The sequence below is a fragment of the Anser anser genome (genome assembly GCF_964211835.1).
Source record: "Anser anser genome assembly, chromosome: 3".
Classification (NCBI taxonomy): Eukaryota; Metazoa; Chordata; class Aves; order Anseriformes; family Anatidae; genus Anser; species Anser anser.
The window spans coordinates 86,435,747-86,455,899 of NC_139722.1; the positions used below are offsets into that span (position 1 = coordinate 86,435,747).

Sequence of the window (20,153 nt, forward strand, 5' to 3'; positions counted from 1 at the left end):
ACAGCTCTATGGCTATCCACCAGATTCAAACAGGAGGTCACAGTGTCGGTGCTGGGGGTGACTGCAAGATGTTCTGCCAGTGCTGGTTTCTCAGTTACATGGCCTGTGTAGTTCTGAGAATAACCCTTGACTGTGAACTGGACTTCTTCCTTTTAAAATATTTGACCCACTGTGCCTTTTCTATCCTTAATATATTTACTTTTTCCTGTGTGGCACAGGCACTACCCTTCTGTCCTTGTCTGTATGTAGTCCAGGGTCTTGTAGTCTATTCCTGACTGTATTTTATAACAACACACTTGAGAGAAGACCTTGGCCACTGTGCAAAGAGAAGTGTTTGAGGATATTTAACACTAGAGTTATCAGCCCTCGATGATTTAGTATAAAACTTGGCAGGAATAAAGGCAGTAAGAATGCAGATAATTGGATTTAAAAGTGGCTTTGACTTTATAGCCATATAATAGGCTTGCTAAAATCTGCTGTTGATAAGCTGATATCCCTTTTGTTGGGATCTAAAGACATCCTGTTTTCCTGAAACATTAAGGGAATGAAAGGCTTAAGCCTCTGAATGTTCTGTGTCTATGTGATTCATATTTATGATTTTCCCTGGAAGGGAGTACCTGATATTCACTCAGTATAGACCTAAAAAGAAAGAAAAAGGGAAGAAAAAAAAAAAGCAGCAGAATACCATTTTCATGTCACAGTAATCACGGTAACATAATGAATGAGACAAGCCATTCACTCCACAAGGGATGGGCACCCTTGAAGTAGGCAATCCATAAATCTCTTTCATTGTGTTTGTCAGCAGTCATTTTTAAGGTCTTCTTTCTCAATTCACAGGTTGTGGTTTAGTAACATCATAGCTGTGCTGCAGATGTCATTGAGGCTTATTCCTTGGAGCCATGTCATCAATCATGGTTTTCACATGGTTTTCACATTCTGGAGTGGAATAATCCAAAGCACTTTTTTTCCCCAGTAATCATGGCTTCAATAACTTAAACGGAAAATGTAAGATATAATCATCATGCACACACACAAACCACATTGAGTTGACTACTTAGGCTGATGCAAGGCAGTGACATTTTTGGTAATGCTGTAAAGTTCTCTGGGACTTACCTTGTGTGTATGGAAAAGAAATGCAACCACAGATCTGAATTATGTACCAGAATTGCTGCTGATGCAGCTGATGTTGGAATTGCTGTAAATTTATTCCAGATACCACTTTTCACATGGCAGGCTGCAGTATCCCTCTCCCAAGTGTTGCCATATTGTTAAAACATCTCACAAGATCAGAATTGTCCAAAGGCACATAAAGAAACTTTTGCTGAGTGCTTGTGACCTCAAAGTTTTGTTTCATGACAAGGATGCTTGCAGCACCTTATGAATGTTGGATGCTTGCTAGAGAAGTAAAAGAGTTGTTGAAAAGGTGTGTGCTTAATGGCAGCATAAGAGGTTTTTCATACATTTCAGCAAGAAAATGCGTGTAATCTCAGAAAAGGTCTTATATAGCATACAATTCTCAAGTGTAAGTGTCAAGATCTAAAGTTTCTCCAAGATATGGTGTAAGTGTGGTAAAATATGATATCCCTTCTTACATGATCAACTTTAACTATATTTATATGTGTATGTATATCTTTTAATGATGATATTTCCAGTCCAGGAGGTGTAATAAGTACATTGCAAACCTGGCAAACAGTCAGCTTCTTCCATGAAGTGAATCTCATAAATTTAATCAATAGGCACATACATCTGAGTGGTGATTTATATTTTGGCTGTTCATCAATGACACTGTACATTTGCTGCCTGTTTACAGAGTAGATGGAGTGTTTTGGATCCTTGCAAGTGCATACTGAGCTCACCACTTTACACTACCTGCCAACTATTTTTCAGCCCGAGCATATTTCTTCTGTTCTTCAATTATGGATTTAGCAGCAAAATACAGTTCAAATGAGCTCTTCCTGAAATTGCTGCTGCAGCTCTTCACGTCTGCCTAAACGTTCCCCGCAGACTTTGTCAGAAAAACAGAAGCAGAATCTACCCTGATGTGTAAACTCAGGGCATGAGATTATGCTTGGGTCTAGACTCACTTCATCCACTTCGCTTAACATTTGGTGCTCTCTAGTTTAAGTCTGGAGTGGGTCATCTGACTTCACAGGTAGGAGAACAGCTGTGCAGGAGAATGTTTTGATATTTGACTTCTGTTCTTCCAAGTAGAGTGGAGGAAATGGATTCAAACCAATTCACTTGGAGAACGTAAGCCAAGCACAACCACAGGATCAAACGTAGAAATGGAGTGCAAGTTCGTCTACTGTTGGTCACCATTTTTGAGGAAGCAGGTACTGTCAGATCATCTTCTCTTATCTTTTTCAGCTGTTCCTCCAAGTCAGAAAGTATCTCCTTCTTCAGATATACTATTAGAAAGAACTGACCTAATAAATCTGCTGGGAAGCTATATCAGTATACCAAGTACACTGTAGGAGTTTGGTGTAAAACAGGACTCTGTACTGGCAAAGTAACACATTGCAGGCAACAAAATACCACAGTCTGTTCCTGTCTGCCTGGACATAATGGTGGCAGCTTCCTGCTGCTGCTCATAGGAGAGCACTGGCTTAGAACAAGCTCTGGATATTCAGGCTGCCCTTTGATAATTTTCTGGCTGCTCAAAGTTATTTATTCTCTCTAACACAGCCAAAACAGTCAAACTCATTTTCTGCATCTGACCCTTTTCTTTGGCAAGTCTGATTTCCTCCTATTATTCTGTGCACCGGGAAAGCGTGCATTACATTCCAGCCCTGTTTTCCTGTACAGAGGTGCCATCCATTATTGTGTCTATACTTTTGTGTCCCTATTGGAACTCGCCTATCTTCAACACAGCAAAAGTGTCAAAAATATCAGCTCCCAAATGGAACCATGAACATAGGACAGAAAGCTCAAATGTAGGCTGTTGGACAAAAAGTTAGACACCTGGGTCAAAGTGGTTGTGCTCCCAGCAGTATTAGGGACTTAGAGCTCTTACTGAAAATAGAACTAGGAGATTTTAAGATGATCATGTTTTAATGCTCTTGGAATTTGTCGGGTTGACTGTGTTTAAATATGTGACATTGCCTGATATTTAAGTGTAGCAAAAACCCATAAGCTTCTGAACAATATTACAAATGTGAGGAGCATAAATCTTTCATTTCATTACCTTGTTCAGACACTTAAGGCCCATGATGATACTTACTCTGTCACTACTTTTTTGCCACAGGGAAATTTTCATTTATCATCTTAGAATTGTCCTTTAAAATGCTCACAGATTTTATTCTAATGATGCCTTTGTTCAGTTGCATAAACATTATAGAAGGCCCCTAAGTGGTGTGGCAGAACAATGGGGAATAACATTAGTTTCAAGTTCAACATGAACTGGTTTATGCTACAACAAGCCTAGGTCCCCAGAGACAGTTGGATTTACTTCCTCTGCTCACTACGTTAGTCCCATCAGATGATTCACATATACTTTTTACAACATTACACTGATGGCATTAGAAAAATGTGAAATATCAAATGGCACATATTAAAGCATCTGTCAAAACACAAGGGCTTTATGGGATAATTTAAAGATTTTTAGAAAACTTCACTATTCCGGCTTTCAGTTCTTCTTGGAAAAACTGAAAAATGTTTTTGCCACTGAGTAAAACTTTCTAATGCATACAATCCCTTTGGTTTCATTGAGCAATGAAACAGCCTGGCACTAAGTAACAGAAATAAAGCTGGCAGAACCTGTCCATGTGGTTCCCAGCTACTCCACACTGTAGCAGCTTTGTGGCAGCATGTCAGTGCAATGCAGTACTCGCACTTTAAGCTGAAAACTTTACTCAGTATACTATAGCAAAAGCTCTGCACAGAGTCCCTTGAGTAGCTCACTCAAGTTACCGGTGTCTTCTGTTTTTTTGTTGTTGTTGAGGAAAAGTACATTTTTCTCTGCTCCTACCAATGCTCAAAGGCATCTTCCCTTTTCCAGAATTGTTCTGTGGAACTGTAGACTGTTCTGTGGACAGTGTGTTGCAGGGATTTGGAGGTTGGTGTATCTTTTGTGGTAACATACATTAAGAAGATTTAGAGTGCAGTCCTTTCAAGAGACCAGGGGAATTCTCCCACAGAAACCTGCAGTGTCTATTTCATTTACTTTATTTCATTTACTTTATTTACTTTATTACATTATTTCATTATTACTTTGCCTTGCAACAAATCTGAAAACATATTTAATACAAGTTTATTTGCAAAGGCACAAGATTTAAAGAGCAGTCACTGACCTTAGATACCCACTGCTGAATGTGCAGCCTGAGACTGATTTTCACAGATGCTGTTGTGAAAGAACTGGCTCGAAATGTTTCAGATTAGACCTACAGAACTATAAAAGCATTGAAAGCATGTGGTCAAATGTTCAGATTTAGGACCTCACAAGTATTTGTAGTAATTGAAAAGAAGCAAGTCAACACAGTATTTACAAATCTGTACAACTTGATGCCATATCATATCATAACATGTTGAAGATTATTATCTTCTGTAGAGTATATCTGAAGACTTATATAAGAAACGTATATTGCAAAAGAAAAATGAAGTGCTGAAGGATGTATAAAAATATTATAACCTCTGACTTGAATGTTTGAATGCTTCCCCCTTAAGTTTCTAGTATCTTTCCCTTGTATAAATTACAAATCAATATTCAGACCACAGGAGATTCATTAGCGTTATCTCCTGCTTAGCATACACTATCTTAACTATTACTTGTAAAAAGTTGTTAATGAAAGTACCTCTTCAGGTCATTTCTTCACGGCCTATGATCTAAGATTAATAGCTATAGTTCAGCAGACCATTGTTAATGTCCATTCTGAGGAATGATATGGATTTAGTTAATTATACCACATTAGTGAATTGGAGTAGAACATGATGTTGCTGAGATGTTCATTGTCTCCTACAGAAAACATTATTTTTTCTAATACTCTTTTCTAATTAGTATTGAGACATTGATATTTAATATACAGAATGTGAAATGTTCAGCTGAAGCTGTTCAAATTATTGGATTCACATTTTATTATGCAGTATTATGGTTAATGGCATATTCAGTCTCTAGTAAAGCATGACCTGTGGTTAAAAAGAAGAGAAGACAAAATAAAGAATATTAGTTTTAATTTTTTAATTTGTTCTCTGAAACTGACTTGGTGCTTCTCATCTTGTTGCTTCTCCATTCTCCTCATGTGTCCTTTGGGATCTGGACAGTTTGACAGAATGGTTATGGCTTTTACTGTACTATTTTGTGTTACAAACACATACCTTATTCTGTCATTTGTGTAGAGGGTAAAGCTAGTAACTGAGGTTTCCTTTTTTTTTTTTTTTTTTTTTTTTAGTTAATGTCCACATGAACCAGAGTTAATTTTCTTTATTTATGGAATTTTATATGAATGTAAAAGATCTGTAACTCGTGGTGTATCTATCATTGCTGAATGCTTATTACTTGTTATTTAGGCTGAAATGTCAAAGCTAAACAGAATGATTTGACTAACTCAGTTTTGGCTGCCAGACTTTAATGAACCTTAATAATGAAAGGGGGAGGATACTTAGGATCATTTTGAAATGCAGGACCTGTTAAGATATCTGAAATTAGATATACAAGATTAAGGTAACCAGTACCACTAACTGATTGTCATCAAACTTCTGTTTAAAATGTGTCCTGCACCTTTGCACAAAAATCTTTCCAACTGATTATCTAATATCTGTGATTTTTTTTTCAAACTAGTTATCTAATATCAATTTTATTTATGTTTTTTGTATTAAAATGATAAAAAAAAAGTCCTCAGATGAAAGGACTACAGTCTGTAAATGTAGTCTGTCATTATCAATAACAGTCCTAGAAAAGTAAGTTTATCTGTCTAGATCTTTGGTTTGAATTGTACACCTGACATTAGAAATAATTTTCAAATCTTTTTTGGGGGGTTTACAATGTTGTCTCTTCTATTTCATCATTTAATTTAATAAGTGTGCTATAATAGCCACAAGGCTCACCCTTTTGAATTAATTCTTAATCACTTTATTGATATAAAAACATTTCTAGTCTATGGTTTTGAAGAGACATAGGGGAACTGCATTCTGAAAATAATGAAGCACACAACTTTCTCCACCTAGATGTAATACGGATGATGAATATGAATTAAATAGTCAACTTTAACAGTACAAGTTTCCACCTAGATATTTGTAATATACTTTTGTCTACCTCTACCACCTCAAAAAATAAGGTAGAAATATTGACCAGGAAGCACAGAGTAATGCAGTAGGCAAAGCAAGTTTTCATTGCTTTGCTGACTGTCCTTTCAAATGCCTTGTGCTAGCTTGTCAGATCTAATCACAACTCCTTGATGTTGTGCCTTCTGGATGAGTGATTTGATTTTAGGTAAATTGGACATTCATATTTATGCTTTGAACTAGATGTGGCATATAACGTTCATGTTTTGATCACTGCTCCAGTAAACACCAAGTTTTTTTTTTTATTATTATTATTTCACATGTAAGCCTTAGAGTTGCAAGATTGTACTTGAGTTGCAAAACAACAAAATAAATCTTACAAAAATGTCAGCATTCAATAAATTATGCACATCACATTGAGCTGTGGCGACATATTAAATGAAGTATGGCTTAAAGATAAGGTGTTAAAAGTGAAAATTATAGATGTACAGTCAGTTTCTTTAAAACTATCACTTATCCCCATTCCATCACTCTAGCTGTCATTTTATCTTTTAGTTAATTTTTTTTTTTTGCCTACGTGTTTGGGCTAATGTGTCTGAATTGTGACAGAAACTGCCATATTATGAATAATTCTTGATAAATGCAAAGGAAGATGAAATCTCTGCAAACTCAATGAATATTTAAGGTCACATATATAATATTAGTTTTGACATTAAAAGCTGAGGGCTTTTCTTGAACTGAGAGAAGTTTCACTGGAAACCTGGGATCTTCTCTAGGTAAGCATTGTATGTCATGTGTACATATTACAAAATTCTTGCTTCTGACAAGCACACACTCCCAGGCTGACATTCTCTTTTCCTTTCTGTGGCTCTAGTCCGATACATAGACCTTCTATTACTTTCTCCCTCTCTTAGTAGGTACTAAACATACTCACTTTTGAACTTCACCACCGAGTTATCATTCTTTTTTTTTTTTTTTTTTTGAATTTGTAAGAATGTTCATAGCTGAAATGTGTGAGAAGAATTTTTAGGAAAGAGTGAATCTCAGAAAATTCAGAAGTTACTTTTGCTTTGGATCAGCATGGGAAACTTCACTTACCTAACTCATCTGTACCATAAATGAGAATGAGCCATTTGTTCCATTAGTAAATAACCCTTCTTTTTAACAGATGACATTTCCTGATTTCATTCACAATGGAATCAGGAAAAGTAGCTATACATGAAAATATTTGCAATAGCTACAAGAAGCTAATAATTATCTTCAAAGCAACCAAAGTCATGAAATTTGTACTTAAGATTCCAAAATTGACCTAGGCTCTTATGCTTATTTCCACACACTGTCAACCTCCTTGCAGTACAGAATCAGTCATACATCAAGTGATCGCAATGGTTTGAGCCATTTCAGCCAATGTCACGATGAATGCTGGACACAGTTTTGACTGTGACTTGTATGAAACTTTGGCCAGTTTTCTTTACAGAGGAAGAAAACAGGAGGAGGGGTGTAGAGGTATTTGTTAATTCCTTGGAACTGGGTAGTTTCAGCGGACTATGTTCTGCATTTGGGTCAGTAACTCTTACCTTATAGTTCTTGCTGAGAAATAAGGGTATTATACTATGTTAGTGTGTCCAGAGTAAGCCACAGCCAGTGCTATAGACTGTGTTAATAGCTCATTTCCCTTTTAATTTTTTCTCTCTTGATAGCAGAGGAAACTGGAGGATTCAGGACTGCAAGGCAGTATCATAGCAGTAGCTATGTGCCTGGATTGTACATGGAGGATGAATATAGGTAAAGAACTTAAGCTCTTGAGGAGCTAGGTTAGCTATCTTGGAATTTGAAAACCTTTGGGTTATCAAATATCCTAAAAGTCTATGAAGTGGTCTATTCCTTTGGTGAATATATATTTAAAAAAATCTGCATTTTAATTTTAATTCAATTGTAGGCAAAAAAAGAAAAATAAAAACACGAGTACTGCATTTTTACATTCTAATTCTTATTAAAAGTATAAGGATGTCATACAGTAAAGTGCAAGACAATCATAAAAATTAAATCAGATTTTGTACCAGCTGAGTTTAAATTGTGTGGCTCATTTGACAAATTCTGCTTGCTTCACTGATTTTCATTACATCCTGTATTGTCTTAAGGGCACCCTGAAGTTCTGCAGTCTCTGATTCACTATCCCCTGAGAAGTCTGAGAAACATTCTGTTGACTTACATAAAGAATGTATCAGAGCCAAGCAATCCACCCAGTTTTTGTCTGAGTTTATGAACTTTGCAGTTACTTGATGAAAGTTCTCAAAGAGGCAAATATTTTTGGAGGACTGACTGAAATTTAACCACCGAATCTTTGTGAAATTATTCTTAGGGATAATTAACTACTATGACAGCAAGAGGAAAGATGATTAAGAAACATTTTAGATGACTCATCATTACTTAATAGTTCCTGCATATATTTTACAAACTCCAAACCCTGTCTGTAAAATCTTCCTGTAAGAGGTCTGATTCTTATATTTTTGTCTGATTTGGATGTAACTTCAAAATGATCCAGTTACAGGTAATCTTTAGTGGCAGTGCTAATTTGCTGCTTCTTTTGCTCCTACATACTCCTCCTATATAAGGGCATGGTTTATTAAAAAATAAAAAGCTATAATACCTTTTCTTTTAAAGATGTCATGGAAATACAGCAGCATAAAACATGCTATTCTATAAGACATATCGTTGTTGCATGTCTGAGGAGCTCCTAAATAATCCTTACTTTTAGGAATATAAAAAATAGCTAATGTTATATGAAAGACAAGTTTTGCTATTTATATTTGAAACTCATTTATAGTTATGGGAGCTTTTAAGGAACAGTTTCTGAAATACAGAATGTGAAGGTAGGATGCCCTAGATTTTTCATGCAAGTTTAGCGAATGTATATGGAATATCACAACATGGGAAGAAAAAGCATACTTTAGTCCTTGAGTTCAGATACAGAAGAGGGAGAATTCCTTTTAATCCGTTGACGTTCTAGAGGTCAGAACATGGTTCTCCATTTCTGTGGAAAATGTCATTTTATTGAACTATATTAGTTAAAAGCTTTAAATATTTTTGGCCAGAAAACATTTTTAGTAACTGTACTATTCAGGTTCTCTAGTTCCTGGTCAGACTAGGTCTTCTATCATGAGTCACCATTCCTCACTGAAATCAAAATGTGAGTTTTCCTTCTCCTCACTCAACATTTGTATTCTTCCAAACTCTTCCTTGTTCACAGAACCTAGTAGCATATTAGTATATTCACTTTTCATTTTGTGATGAACAAATAATGATGTGCTTGAGGTTTGTATCTCCCTGGTTTCCATTTTCTTCTACTGAGCTCAAACACCTTCTGTGGAAGACAGGTTACTGACCTGTAGCCTAACCAGTAATTATTTGTTTTTGTCCTTTGGTCCAGTTCTAATAAGGAATCCTACTCCTTATTACTCTGCTTGTCCCAAAATTGCCTTTAAAATACCTAAGAATGTATGTGCTCTTGTATGGTTGGACTTGATGATCTTTCAAGGTCCCTTCCAACCTCAGCTGTAGTGTGATTCTTTGATTCTCTGATATCACATTTATTCCAGTTGTTTCTTTCATGCTTACCCATATTTTTGCAGTCGTTCAGAGAACAGCCTTTTAGTTTACTTGTCCAATAGAAATATATAAGGACAAGTCATGTCTAAAGCTTTATGTAATTACATAAGAACAGTACATATGGATCTGAGAGACAGGTGATGGTTGACAGGGAAAAATGCATTGTCTTGGAACGCAGGAGAGAAAAAATTAAAAAAAAAAAAAGACAGACAAGATTACAAGATTACAAGGGATGTGATTTTACTAATTTGTAGCTTTGTTAGCCTAGCCCATTTGGGAATTGTTCTCAGGATAACATATGAAGTGCAATTAATCTTTTCCTTCTATTAGAATCATCTTCCTAGTAGAACTTCATTCCTGTGTTTGAAAGGCTGAACTGGACCTTGAGGAGATTCCCTCCTCAAATCTCTTGTTTAGTGTCTGTGTACCAAATAAAAAATGTAACTAGAAAAGCATAATCTTGAAAGCATTTCCCACCTAGCTCTAGTGGGAGGTGTCCCTGCCCATGGCAGGGGGGCTGGAACTAGATGGTCTTTAAGGTCCCTTCCAAACCAAACCATTCTGTGATTCTCTGTGATCAGTGTGAAGCAGACTGAAGTTTGTGTGGTGGACACTTTCACTACCTGTTATGCCCAAATCAAGGTGTTAACAAGGGTCAGTGTGCACAAAATCCCACTTCCCATCAGACTCCTGAGTGGTGAAGAGAGATGAAAAACCTAGGTTTTCTAAAGGATTTTGTCTCTTCATTTCGATGGCTCTTAGGGAACGTGAGAGAAAATTTGCTGCAGCATGTGTTTTGCATTTCAAAGAAGTTAAAGAAAATTGTTCAACCTTCCCCACATTGTCCCATGTCCCCATTTCCCATGCTGTCAGTGGAAGTGGTCATGTGGCTTTCTGTGCCCTCCTGTTTGCATTCTCCCTGACAGCTGGAGAGATTGCTTTAACCCACAAGCTGAGCAGAGGCACATTGCACTCACCCTTTCCCCTTGCACCCCCCATCTCCTGTATCTCTACAGATGGAAATCAATGCAGATGCTGTAAGAAATCTTACTGCATTTCAGACCTTGCTGTGTCTGACTTTTTCCTTACACTGTCAAAATGCTGAGTTCTCACAATTATTCTCTTCTAAGCAATTACACTGTATGTTATCAGTTCACATGAAAAGTGGCCAACATTGTGTAAGGCAGAGCTGTTTTGATGATAACGAGTGAGGCTGCAGTGAAGTCAATTACATTAGACTGAAAGAGCTCAGATTCTCAATTCGTTAGAGTTCTTCTCACCTCCAGATCACCATTTCAGGTTCATCCCTAGGGGCTGTGCTATGTACAGAAAGACATTAAAGATAATGCCTCAGGCCCTCTGATGTCCTTGGCAGCAAGAGGAGGTAGATCTTTTCACTCATTTCTCTTGGCTTCACTCCTCTTCCTGGCACCCTTTCTGTGGCAGTGTCGTGCCCCAGGCCTGGAGCTTTGGAATAGCAAGTACATATTCCCCTACATTGCATAAGAAATGCTGAATAAGGAACTGCACAGATATAGGACAAAGAAAGTCAAAATAAAAGTGCCCCTAACAAGGACATAGTTCACTAAATAAAAAAAATTAACAATAAAAATAACATTTGATTTTCACAGAGTCACAGGGTGGTTTAGGTTGGAACGGACCTCTGGACGTCATGTGGTCCAAACCCCTGCTCAAGCAGGGCCACCCAGCAGGCTATCCAGGACCATGTCCAAAATATATAATTTTATATTCAAATGTTCAATAAGAAGGTATGTTGACTGAGGAAATAAGAAATCTCAAGTGAGTAAAACTCAATGTCATGGTCCAGACTTCCTCCATGTATGATTATATTGAAATTAACTGATTTTATCAGACATGAATCTAATCAAATAACTCAAATGAAGAACTGCAAAGCATTTAATAGCACATAGTGATCTGATAGCACTTTCTTCAAAGCTAACAAAAATTGTAAATAATTTGCAATAGCAACATTGCATGAGCTCATTATTTATCTAATTAATTTGCCGAGAATTTGCACTGGCTAGGGATGGAGAGTATGGTGGCAAGGCTCTGTGAATGCTGAAGGAAAATAATTGCAGCCTAAATGAAGTGATTATTGTTCGTGAAGACTGCCACAAATGGCAGTCATGGTTGTGCTTTTGTGGAAATGATATGGGAAGTTCACCTTGAAGGATTAATGCAATTATCAGCTGTTTGAAAGGCCAGGAGAGGCTGGCATTCAGGTGGCTGGGTTGGCTTTGCTGTTAGGGGATCACTAGTGGACCTGAATTGAAAAGTCTTTGTCTGAGTTTGTGCTTTGGAAGTATAATAAGATATTTTTGGCAAACTCCTCTTCTGTTCATTCCATGATCATCCTAGATTTAGCAAGACCAAGCATTTTTTTTTTTTTTTTTTTTTTTTTTTTAAGATTAACACTGGATGAGTAAGCTCCTCTAGTCCAAAGGGAATTTTTGAATTTTGTCTCAGGAAAGGAACTAAAATCTGGATGGTTTCTTGATTATACACTCAGTCCCACTCTTGCTCCCCTTCCACCTTCACTCTGAAAAACTATACGTTTGTCTAGAGTTATGTGGGAACTACTGCAATACACAAGCAGCTAATGCCAAAGGATGAGAGTCCATGGAAGTACTGATTGCAGTAGATATAGGCATTTGGCATTGTACATTGTCACACAAGCTGAACTAGCTCTTTTCAAGCCACTTGTGTACAGAAGCTGTCCTCTTGTTGCTCTGAAAGAGCTAAAATTTCAGGCACTTTAGATCTAGCTGTGACATTACCAGGTGAAATGGAGCACCTGACTGTGAGAGTGCTTCTGGTCCATCTCAGTGCAAAGTAAAACGAGGTCAATAATGCTTGTCAGAGGTAATGAACAGAGCTCTTGAAGAAGCAAATGCATGACTATGCTCTTATATATACTACTTTTTTGGCTGAGTTATTCCAACTCAGGTACACTAGTACACCTACTTTGGGTTGTTGAGCTAGCTTGAAGAAACTTGCCCAGGTATTTCAGTCTAGTACTCTGCAAGGACACAGCCAAGGTTTAGCTCATAAGTGCCTGAGCAGATGAAAAAAATGTTGATATGATACTCATATCAACACTATTTTGTTAGATAGCGTACTGATTTTGCTAGTGTCTGAAATGAATCCTATATTAATATTTATAGTAGAACTGTACTTCTGAAATAGCAAAAAATACATTTTTATTGCATGTCAAATAGGTATAATCTTCTCTGATAGATACAGTAATAAAAAAAAAGAAAACTAGTGGGTGTTTTCTTACACAGGAAATTCAATAATGAATGTGCTATGGTGCTACATTATCGATTTATGACAGAATCAAAGCATCCAGTATCACATAATGGATTAGAAACTCTTTGACAAATAGAGAGCTGAGGTTAATGCATGGAACAGTATTGTGACCCCTAGAATTTAAACTCTCATGATTGGTTTAAAAGAATGATTACATTTGACACTGATTGAATTTGTCAGTTACATCAAAATAAGAATATTAGTGAACAGGCAGAAGAAAGTTACACTACAAGGAGACTTAAAGAGGACATAATGGCAGAATGCAAGAACATGACACACAGTTGTGAAAAAAAATGAGGAGGAAAGAAATACAATAAAAAATTAGAAGATGGCTACAGCTACCCTGAAACCAGCAGGGTCAGGAAACACGTGGTGATGATATAAAAACAAACAAACAAACAAAAAACCCCACACCCTAAATACAAGACAGGTGTGCTTGATCATGTATAAAACATGGAAGGAAATAGTATAGCTTTCATAACACCGGTGAGTCAGTATGTGGAATAAATTAAGAGCTTTTGGTCTCAATACATAGGAAAGATTGGAGAAACTAGAGGAAAGGGCAAAATGTCAAGCAAAATGCTTTGAAAGACAGCAAGTCAGACTTCTGATGTAACCTATTTGAAAAAAATCAAGTTGTTTGAGGGCTTACTTCCCAATGGCTTCAAGAGAGGGACAAGGGTCAAATGCAGATCTTGATTCATTATAACACTATAGCACAAGCTTAACTTTCAACATGTGCTTAAGCAGCTCTGTTTTCTTTGTTGATTTATTCTCCAAAATACTGGGCAAATATGGAATTTGAGTATACAGAGAAATTTTTGTGCTGAAAGACCTTGATAAATTACAGCCTATTAGGAGGCAGAAAAAGAGTAACATGAAGGAAATCATCATGCAATGGGAGTAATATGGAATAACTGACACATGGGAAATGCTATTTGCCCTGTACTTTACTTTGGTGCAAATAATGACTCAAAATGAAAGGCCTTTTCAATACACTTTAAACTGTATTGCATGGTTTGATATCCCTGAGATGATCTTTGATGAGAGGTGAACAAATGGGAAAACTTCTCTAACTCTGATCCCTTGCATTTGACACCGGTTCATTGAAATAACTCAAGAAATAGATAATTTTGCTTCTGATTCTATTAACAAGCTGTCTGTCTACTTTTTCTTTCCCCTTCGTTTTTTTTTTGTTTGTTTGTTTGTTTTGTTTTTGCGCCCCTCCCCCCCCCCCCCTTTTTTTTCCCTTTAATGCAGTGGGTACATCCAGAATGACTGAGGAGTTGGGAAAATTTGGCTTCTGCAGTAGAGTTATGAGAAGGAGTTGCTGACTGTGTGCTGGGGAGCAGAAGTGTTTCAACTTTTGTTACTGTGCTTGCACAGTCCTGAGGGCTATCTAATAGGAAGAAAAATGTAGTTGCAATCAAAATCATGTAATATTTTCCACCTATACACACAATTAGCAGCAATAAAATGTTTGCTATGGGGAAAACTATAAGCAAATCTTTTCTCAGTGTTGGGACTTATGGGAACATTCAGGTGTGGAGGTGAAATCAAGAACAAATAATTAATGACCTCAGCTAAACACAGTGGCTGAGATTGGCAGCTCTTGAGTGCATAGTGCAGCTCAGAAGGACCAGCTTTAAATCACCTCCTATGCCTTGTTTTTCCTCCTGGCTGTGTGAAATGCTGTTAGATAAGTTTCTGAAGGCTTCTCTAACCTGTGCTGACTGTGAGCTTCCTGAAGGGGTCTTCTGACACAACCCATTATTCCAGGCTACATCCCTTATTTGTTGCCTCAGCACTCCTACCCTGACAATATTCATCTATACCTCACTGCGGTCCTTTCCAAAAGGTTTCCTAATGGGGACTTGAATCTAGTGATAGCTACTTTATCACTGAGGAAAAGCTGATACTGGCTTTCTGCAGATTCTTAAGATTACGAGCCAAAGCTGTTGGGTTGATTGTCTTTGAGTTCAGAGGTCACTGCAGAGGTATCCTCAGGCCTGCTACAAAACAAACTTTCCCAACTCATAATCACAGAAGTGAGGTGTTCTGATTTGTTTCTCGAGAGACCTGCCATTTATTAAGATCCTGGATGTCTAAGGGGAAAAGCTGCAAATGTCAGCCTCACGAATGTCAGTCCTTGTTTTAATAGATGAAAAGAGGAAGAATAACCTCAAATACCAAGTGCAGTATGAGAGGTGCAAAAGAACTTTGATTTAAATCTGATTTTTACTTCATTACATTTTTTTTTTTTTAATAGCAGACTTTCAGTAGTTTCACAAGCTACCATAACATTTGGAGATCATGAGTAGAAGGACTAAAAGTCTTTAAGTCTTGAGTATAGTTTCGTCCTGGGTGACTTAGAAATGTAAAAGCAGATTTGTAAATGCTGCAAGATTTTAGACTCAAAAAGATTTCCATGTCTATCTTTTACTGAAATTCACAGGAGTTAGACACCAAAGTTAAACGATAAGATTTGAGAACATAATTTCCACTGGATTTCCATGAAGTTCAAGCTCCCAACTTATGTAATCCAATATTCAGGGTGTCTCCTACACATTTACCTTTAGTGTGAAGAAATGATAAAAACCTGAGAATATCTGCCCTTCGGGGCTGATAGCTGCTGCCTCTCTCTGAAGTCAACATGATGCCACAGCACCTAGGCATGATCAGGAAATGTTCTGAATAGAGCACTTAGGTGCTTTGGAGGTGTTTTACAAATATCAACAAGCAGTTCTCAAAAATAAATAAACATTCACATTGGGAAATGATCAACTTTCATAAACTGGTTTGAGTGCATACATTCTGGGAGGCCGTTGAGCTTTGTTTGCCTCTATTTTTAAGGACTTCCTACTGCCTACTCCGTTTTTGCCAGGAGTTCAAACATTAAGTAGGAACACCTTGTTCTGGGTGCTGCTTTCCAAAATAGTCATTGGAAAGCACACAAAAATATTTTACTGCAGGTGACAACAAATATCCCCGAATAGCAATTACAAACAATTACTTAGGTTTTTAAAACATTTGCATTGTGTGTTTGTTTCCTCTCTCTTTTTAGACACTCAGTAATAATTTGTTAAACTCAAATTATTTTAGAAAACATAATAAACATTAAGCATGCATCAAAGCCACCTGGAAGTGCTATGTGCTGCACACAAAAACAGTGGGATTCATCTATGCGTATTCAGCACTTGTGTTTGTTCCCTAAGTTTTACATTAGCACTCTGCCCCCCCCCCCCCCCCCCCCCCCCCGCCCGCCAATCCAGGTCAAGAATGCGCTTTAAAAAAGAAAAGAGCCAGATAGGCAGCAGACCCAGGACATTTTGGAAACCCTATGAAACATCCCCATCATTGCTGGCGTTTAAATCCTGGTCCCATTTTCAGATGTATCTCAGCAGTTCCCAGGGGTCCAACAGAGGTGCCCAGGTCAGGGCTGATGATAGAGGAATCACGAGCTGTTCCCATTTTTACCTCAGGGCTGATAATACTGTAGGACAATCTAAAGCACAGAAAAAATTTTCTTGGCGTTTTATATGTAAAGAACACAGTTGCCACACAGAGTCTCTAGGAATGGATGAAAACAAGTGATCAACACACAAAAAGGAAATTCTTGTGGGAAAATGTGGCTCAGGCTCTTAAGATGCAAGTACTGCCAGTACCACTTGGGTCAAGCACTGATGATTCTGATGGTTAATTTTTGCTGAAAAGAACAAGCATGTATATTATCCTATTTTGTATATTATCCTATTTTTCATATATCCAGATACCATGGATAAGTGTGTAATACCAAGATTTCTCAGAAAGGTTTTGAACATGATGTAGAACAGCAGGAGGAAGGAGGTGGACCAAAATTTTGCTGCTGTAATGAATGTTTTTTTCCTTCTCAGTTCCCACCAGCGACAGAGTAGGGCAGCATCTTTCCCACTGAAGAACGGAATATTGAAGTACTTGTATTTAAAAATTATATGATGTGAGTTTCTATCCTTGAAAATGGTCATATTTTTGATGCAATAAGTCTCCCTCAAAACTTTGGGAATTGATACCTGAGGTGTTTTACCTTCACATGTGAAGAAACAGTTCTTGCTCCAAAGAACTTGTAGTTGAAAAAAATAATTAAAGACTGAATTTGTCCAAATAAGACTTCCTGTAGCAGACACATAGTCTTGCATGATACTTCTTAAAGTGAAAACCATTGTATTTTGGGGAGGCTTCACCTGAAGTAGCTTTAAGTGAACTCAGGCATTTCAGGCTCGTACCAGATGCTAAGGAAGGGAGGCAGTCCAACTGAGTTCCTAAGACAGGTGCAGTGAGCTGCATCTGTCAACATCCGTCTGTCTGTCTGTCTTCCTACTACAGCAGGAACTTTAAGCTTAGTCATACAATGTCACTTCACCTTGGGTTTTCAGTCATGGTTATTGTGATCTGTTACTGCTCCAGTAAAGAACTCTGTTGACACATCCTGAGGGCTGGAAAGGTCCATGCTTCTCCTGGCTTTAAGGACGTCAAAATGTTTTCCACTTTTTTGTTTCATAGTTTCTACGAGTTAAAATAACTCCAATAATATTTGCTTGTTATGTTACTAATTGCAGACATCTTTTGGTTTGTCTGTCTACTTACCCCTGGATAATTTAATTGATGTCTCCAAATACTTCTTTATCATGGTCCAAACGCCGTGGCATATTTTGTAGCAAGAAAAATCAGTTACATTCAAGTACTGTTCCCATAGACCCTCACAGGCACTAATATTTTGCTGACATGTCACAACATTACAATGCAAGAAAAAATCCTTTTACTTCTTAAGTGGTAAACATTGCAATAGCCCAAATACAAAAAGCTTCAATTGCAGAACTCCAGAATAGGAGCAGGGCTATTCCATTGTAGATCATCTGAGTACATCCCGAGCAAAACCACTGCATACCTCACCAGCTTTCATGAGTGTAACCTTTCATCGGGCTTAACTGTATTTTATCGTTGCTGAAAGCTGGGATGCAGGAAGAAGGTATTAGCAGTCAGAGCTTTTTCTGCAATTTTTCATGCGTGTCAACACAGTGAGAGACATGCTTGAGCTGGCAGTGACAGTGCAATTGAATAGATAGCATGAGACATGCCCTTCACTTGGCTGACATGCACTTGGCATACGTCAGAGCACCGCTCAGCACAAGCAATTTCTGTCCCTGAGCATTCCCAGCGAGGGGACGCGTTCCTCGCCCTGCACCTGTGCTGCTCTCCAGGCTCCAGCTCCTGATTAACACAACGTCAGCAGCAGCCGCAGCTCCAGGCTTTGCCCGTGCTGCAGCTTCAGTGTGAGATGAAAAACATTTTCAGTTCATATGAGTAATGAGCATTACAAATTAGACCTAGATCAATTATTAAATGAAGATGATTATGAAATATTAAAATGAAGCTATTATACATAATGTATTTGTCAGATTAAAAATTGGCTTCCGTGTAATATCCTTCTCTGCCTGATAACGTATTTGGATATTTAACTTATTTAAAAGGTCTATAAAAAACAAGGATAATTGGGAGGGAGGTATGCATATTAAAACAAGAACTGGACCTGTTAACATCAAGAGGAGGAAGTTTTCTCCTGTTTTCTCCTAGATTCCTTCTGGTCTGTGGTGAGGACATGCAGACATGTCATCCCAGGCCTCAGTGCTGTTATTATTATTTCTGTCTCTGAAGACAGTACTGTGTTGTACACATTCAGAGAGAAGGATTTCGATTTAAGGCATAGTCTTGTCACTTGGTAGAAATTCTGGTGGCTGCAGTGTGTTTTTGTAGTAACAAAATGAACTTGCTAGTCGGCCAGGGGTTTGTCATGACAGAAAGTACAAACACCAGAGTCACTTGTTCTCTGGGCTTCTTCTACAGCCCTGCTGTGATGAGATATTTTGCATTGCGTCTGATGAGTCAGTGGAGCAGCTTTCTCTTGGTGCTTGATGTGCTGAGGATGTGATGTTGTTACAGAACCTCATTAAATTCAGCTCAGAGTTAGAGATGGTTAGAAAAAAGAGGAACCACTGACAGAGCAGCTTTTCCATCAGAAAACACTAGTTCGATGGAATGAGACATTCTGGGGAGATTAGTTGGTCATTTTAAATTTAGGGAGATTTTAAATTTTATCGTGGGAACCAGGCAGATAAGATGGCCAAAAGGCAGGGTGCCTGGTGCCCCCTGGGTCCTCATGCCTCCTGATGCCCCAGGTGGTTAGACAGGCCTTGCCTTACCCTATGGGCACCCATGGCCTGGGCTGGGGATGTCCCATCCTCCAACCTGGGGTGCAGCTTTCCAAGCATGCTGCACCCTAGGCTGCTGGGTCCTGCTGGCTGAGACCCGGGGATGTCACAAGGAAAAGGGGTGGGTGAGGTTCTGGGGCACTGCAGCCTGCCCAGGAGGAAGAAGTTCACAACTTAACAGGGTTTTCTGCTGTTTTTTGTTTGTTTGTTTTCATCTTCAGGATGTATCTTTCCCATTCATCTCTGCCCTATGTTAGAATGTTAGCAGCTTATTATTTATTTTAAACAGGACCTCCTTCTAATAACTTTTGCTGGCTGAGAAGCCATCACATCTCCATATGTTAACACGTGGGTATTTTGATGCTCCAGGAGGTCAGGCTGCCTTCTGCAAAGTTGCCCTTTGAGAAATGAAACTTTTCAGGCACTGATGTTTGTTTTTGCAGTTTATTTTTGTCTTTTCCAGGAGGAGTGTCATCCTCAACCTTGAATTCTGAGATATTATTGGTTGAAACCAGATACTTAAGAGACTTGAAGAACTGTATTATATAATATTAAATATTAAATAATGTTCAGTTTGTATATTTATAAACTGTAAGGTCATAGATTGTTGGGTAATAGTAAATGATTAAGCTTGTTTTGGAAAAAAGACTTTCCCGGAGGTTGGAAAATCTCCTTTGAAGCCTTTTCTATCTCTTGAGTAAATACGTGCAGTTATAATTAGGCAGTTTTGTTAAACATGTATTATGTAACCAA

General features: G+C 37.9%; 1 protein-coding gene across 1 annotated transcript in view; it reads left to right on the forward strand.

Annotated features, from left to right (window-relative positions):
- LOC310898120 (uncharacterized protein) overlaps positions 1-20,153 on the forward strand; it is a 515,041-nt gene that overhangs the window by 442,815 nt on the left and 52,073 nt on the right. Inside the window, exon 10 of the mRNA XM_083832600.1 lies at positions 2,212-2,333. Within this exon, the coding sequence (XP_083688726.1) occupies positions 2,212-2,333 (122 nt within the window). The remainder of the gene's footprint in view (positions 1-2,211; positions 2,334-20,153) is intronic.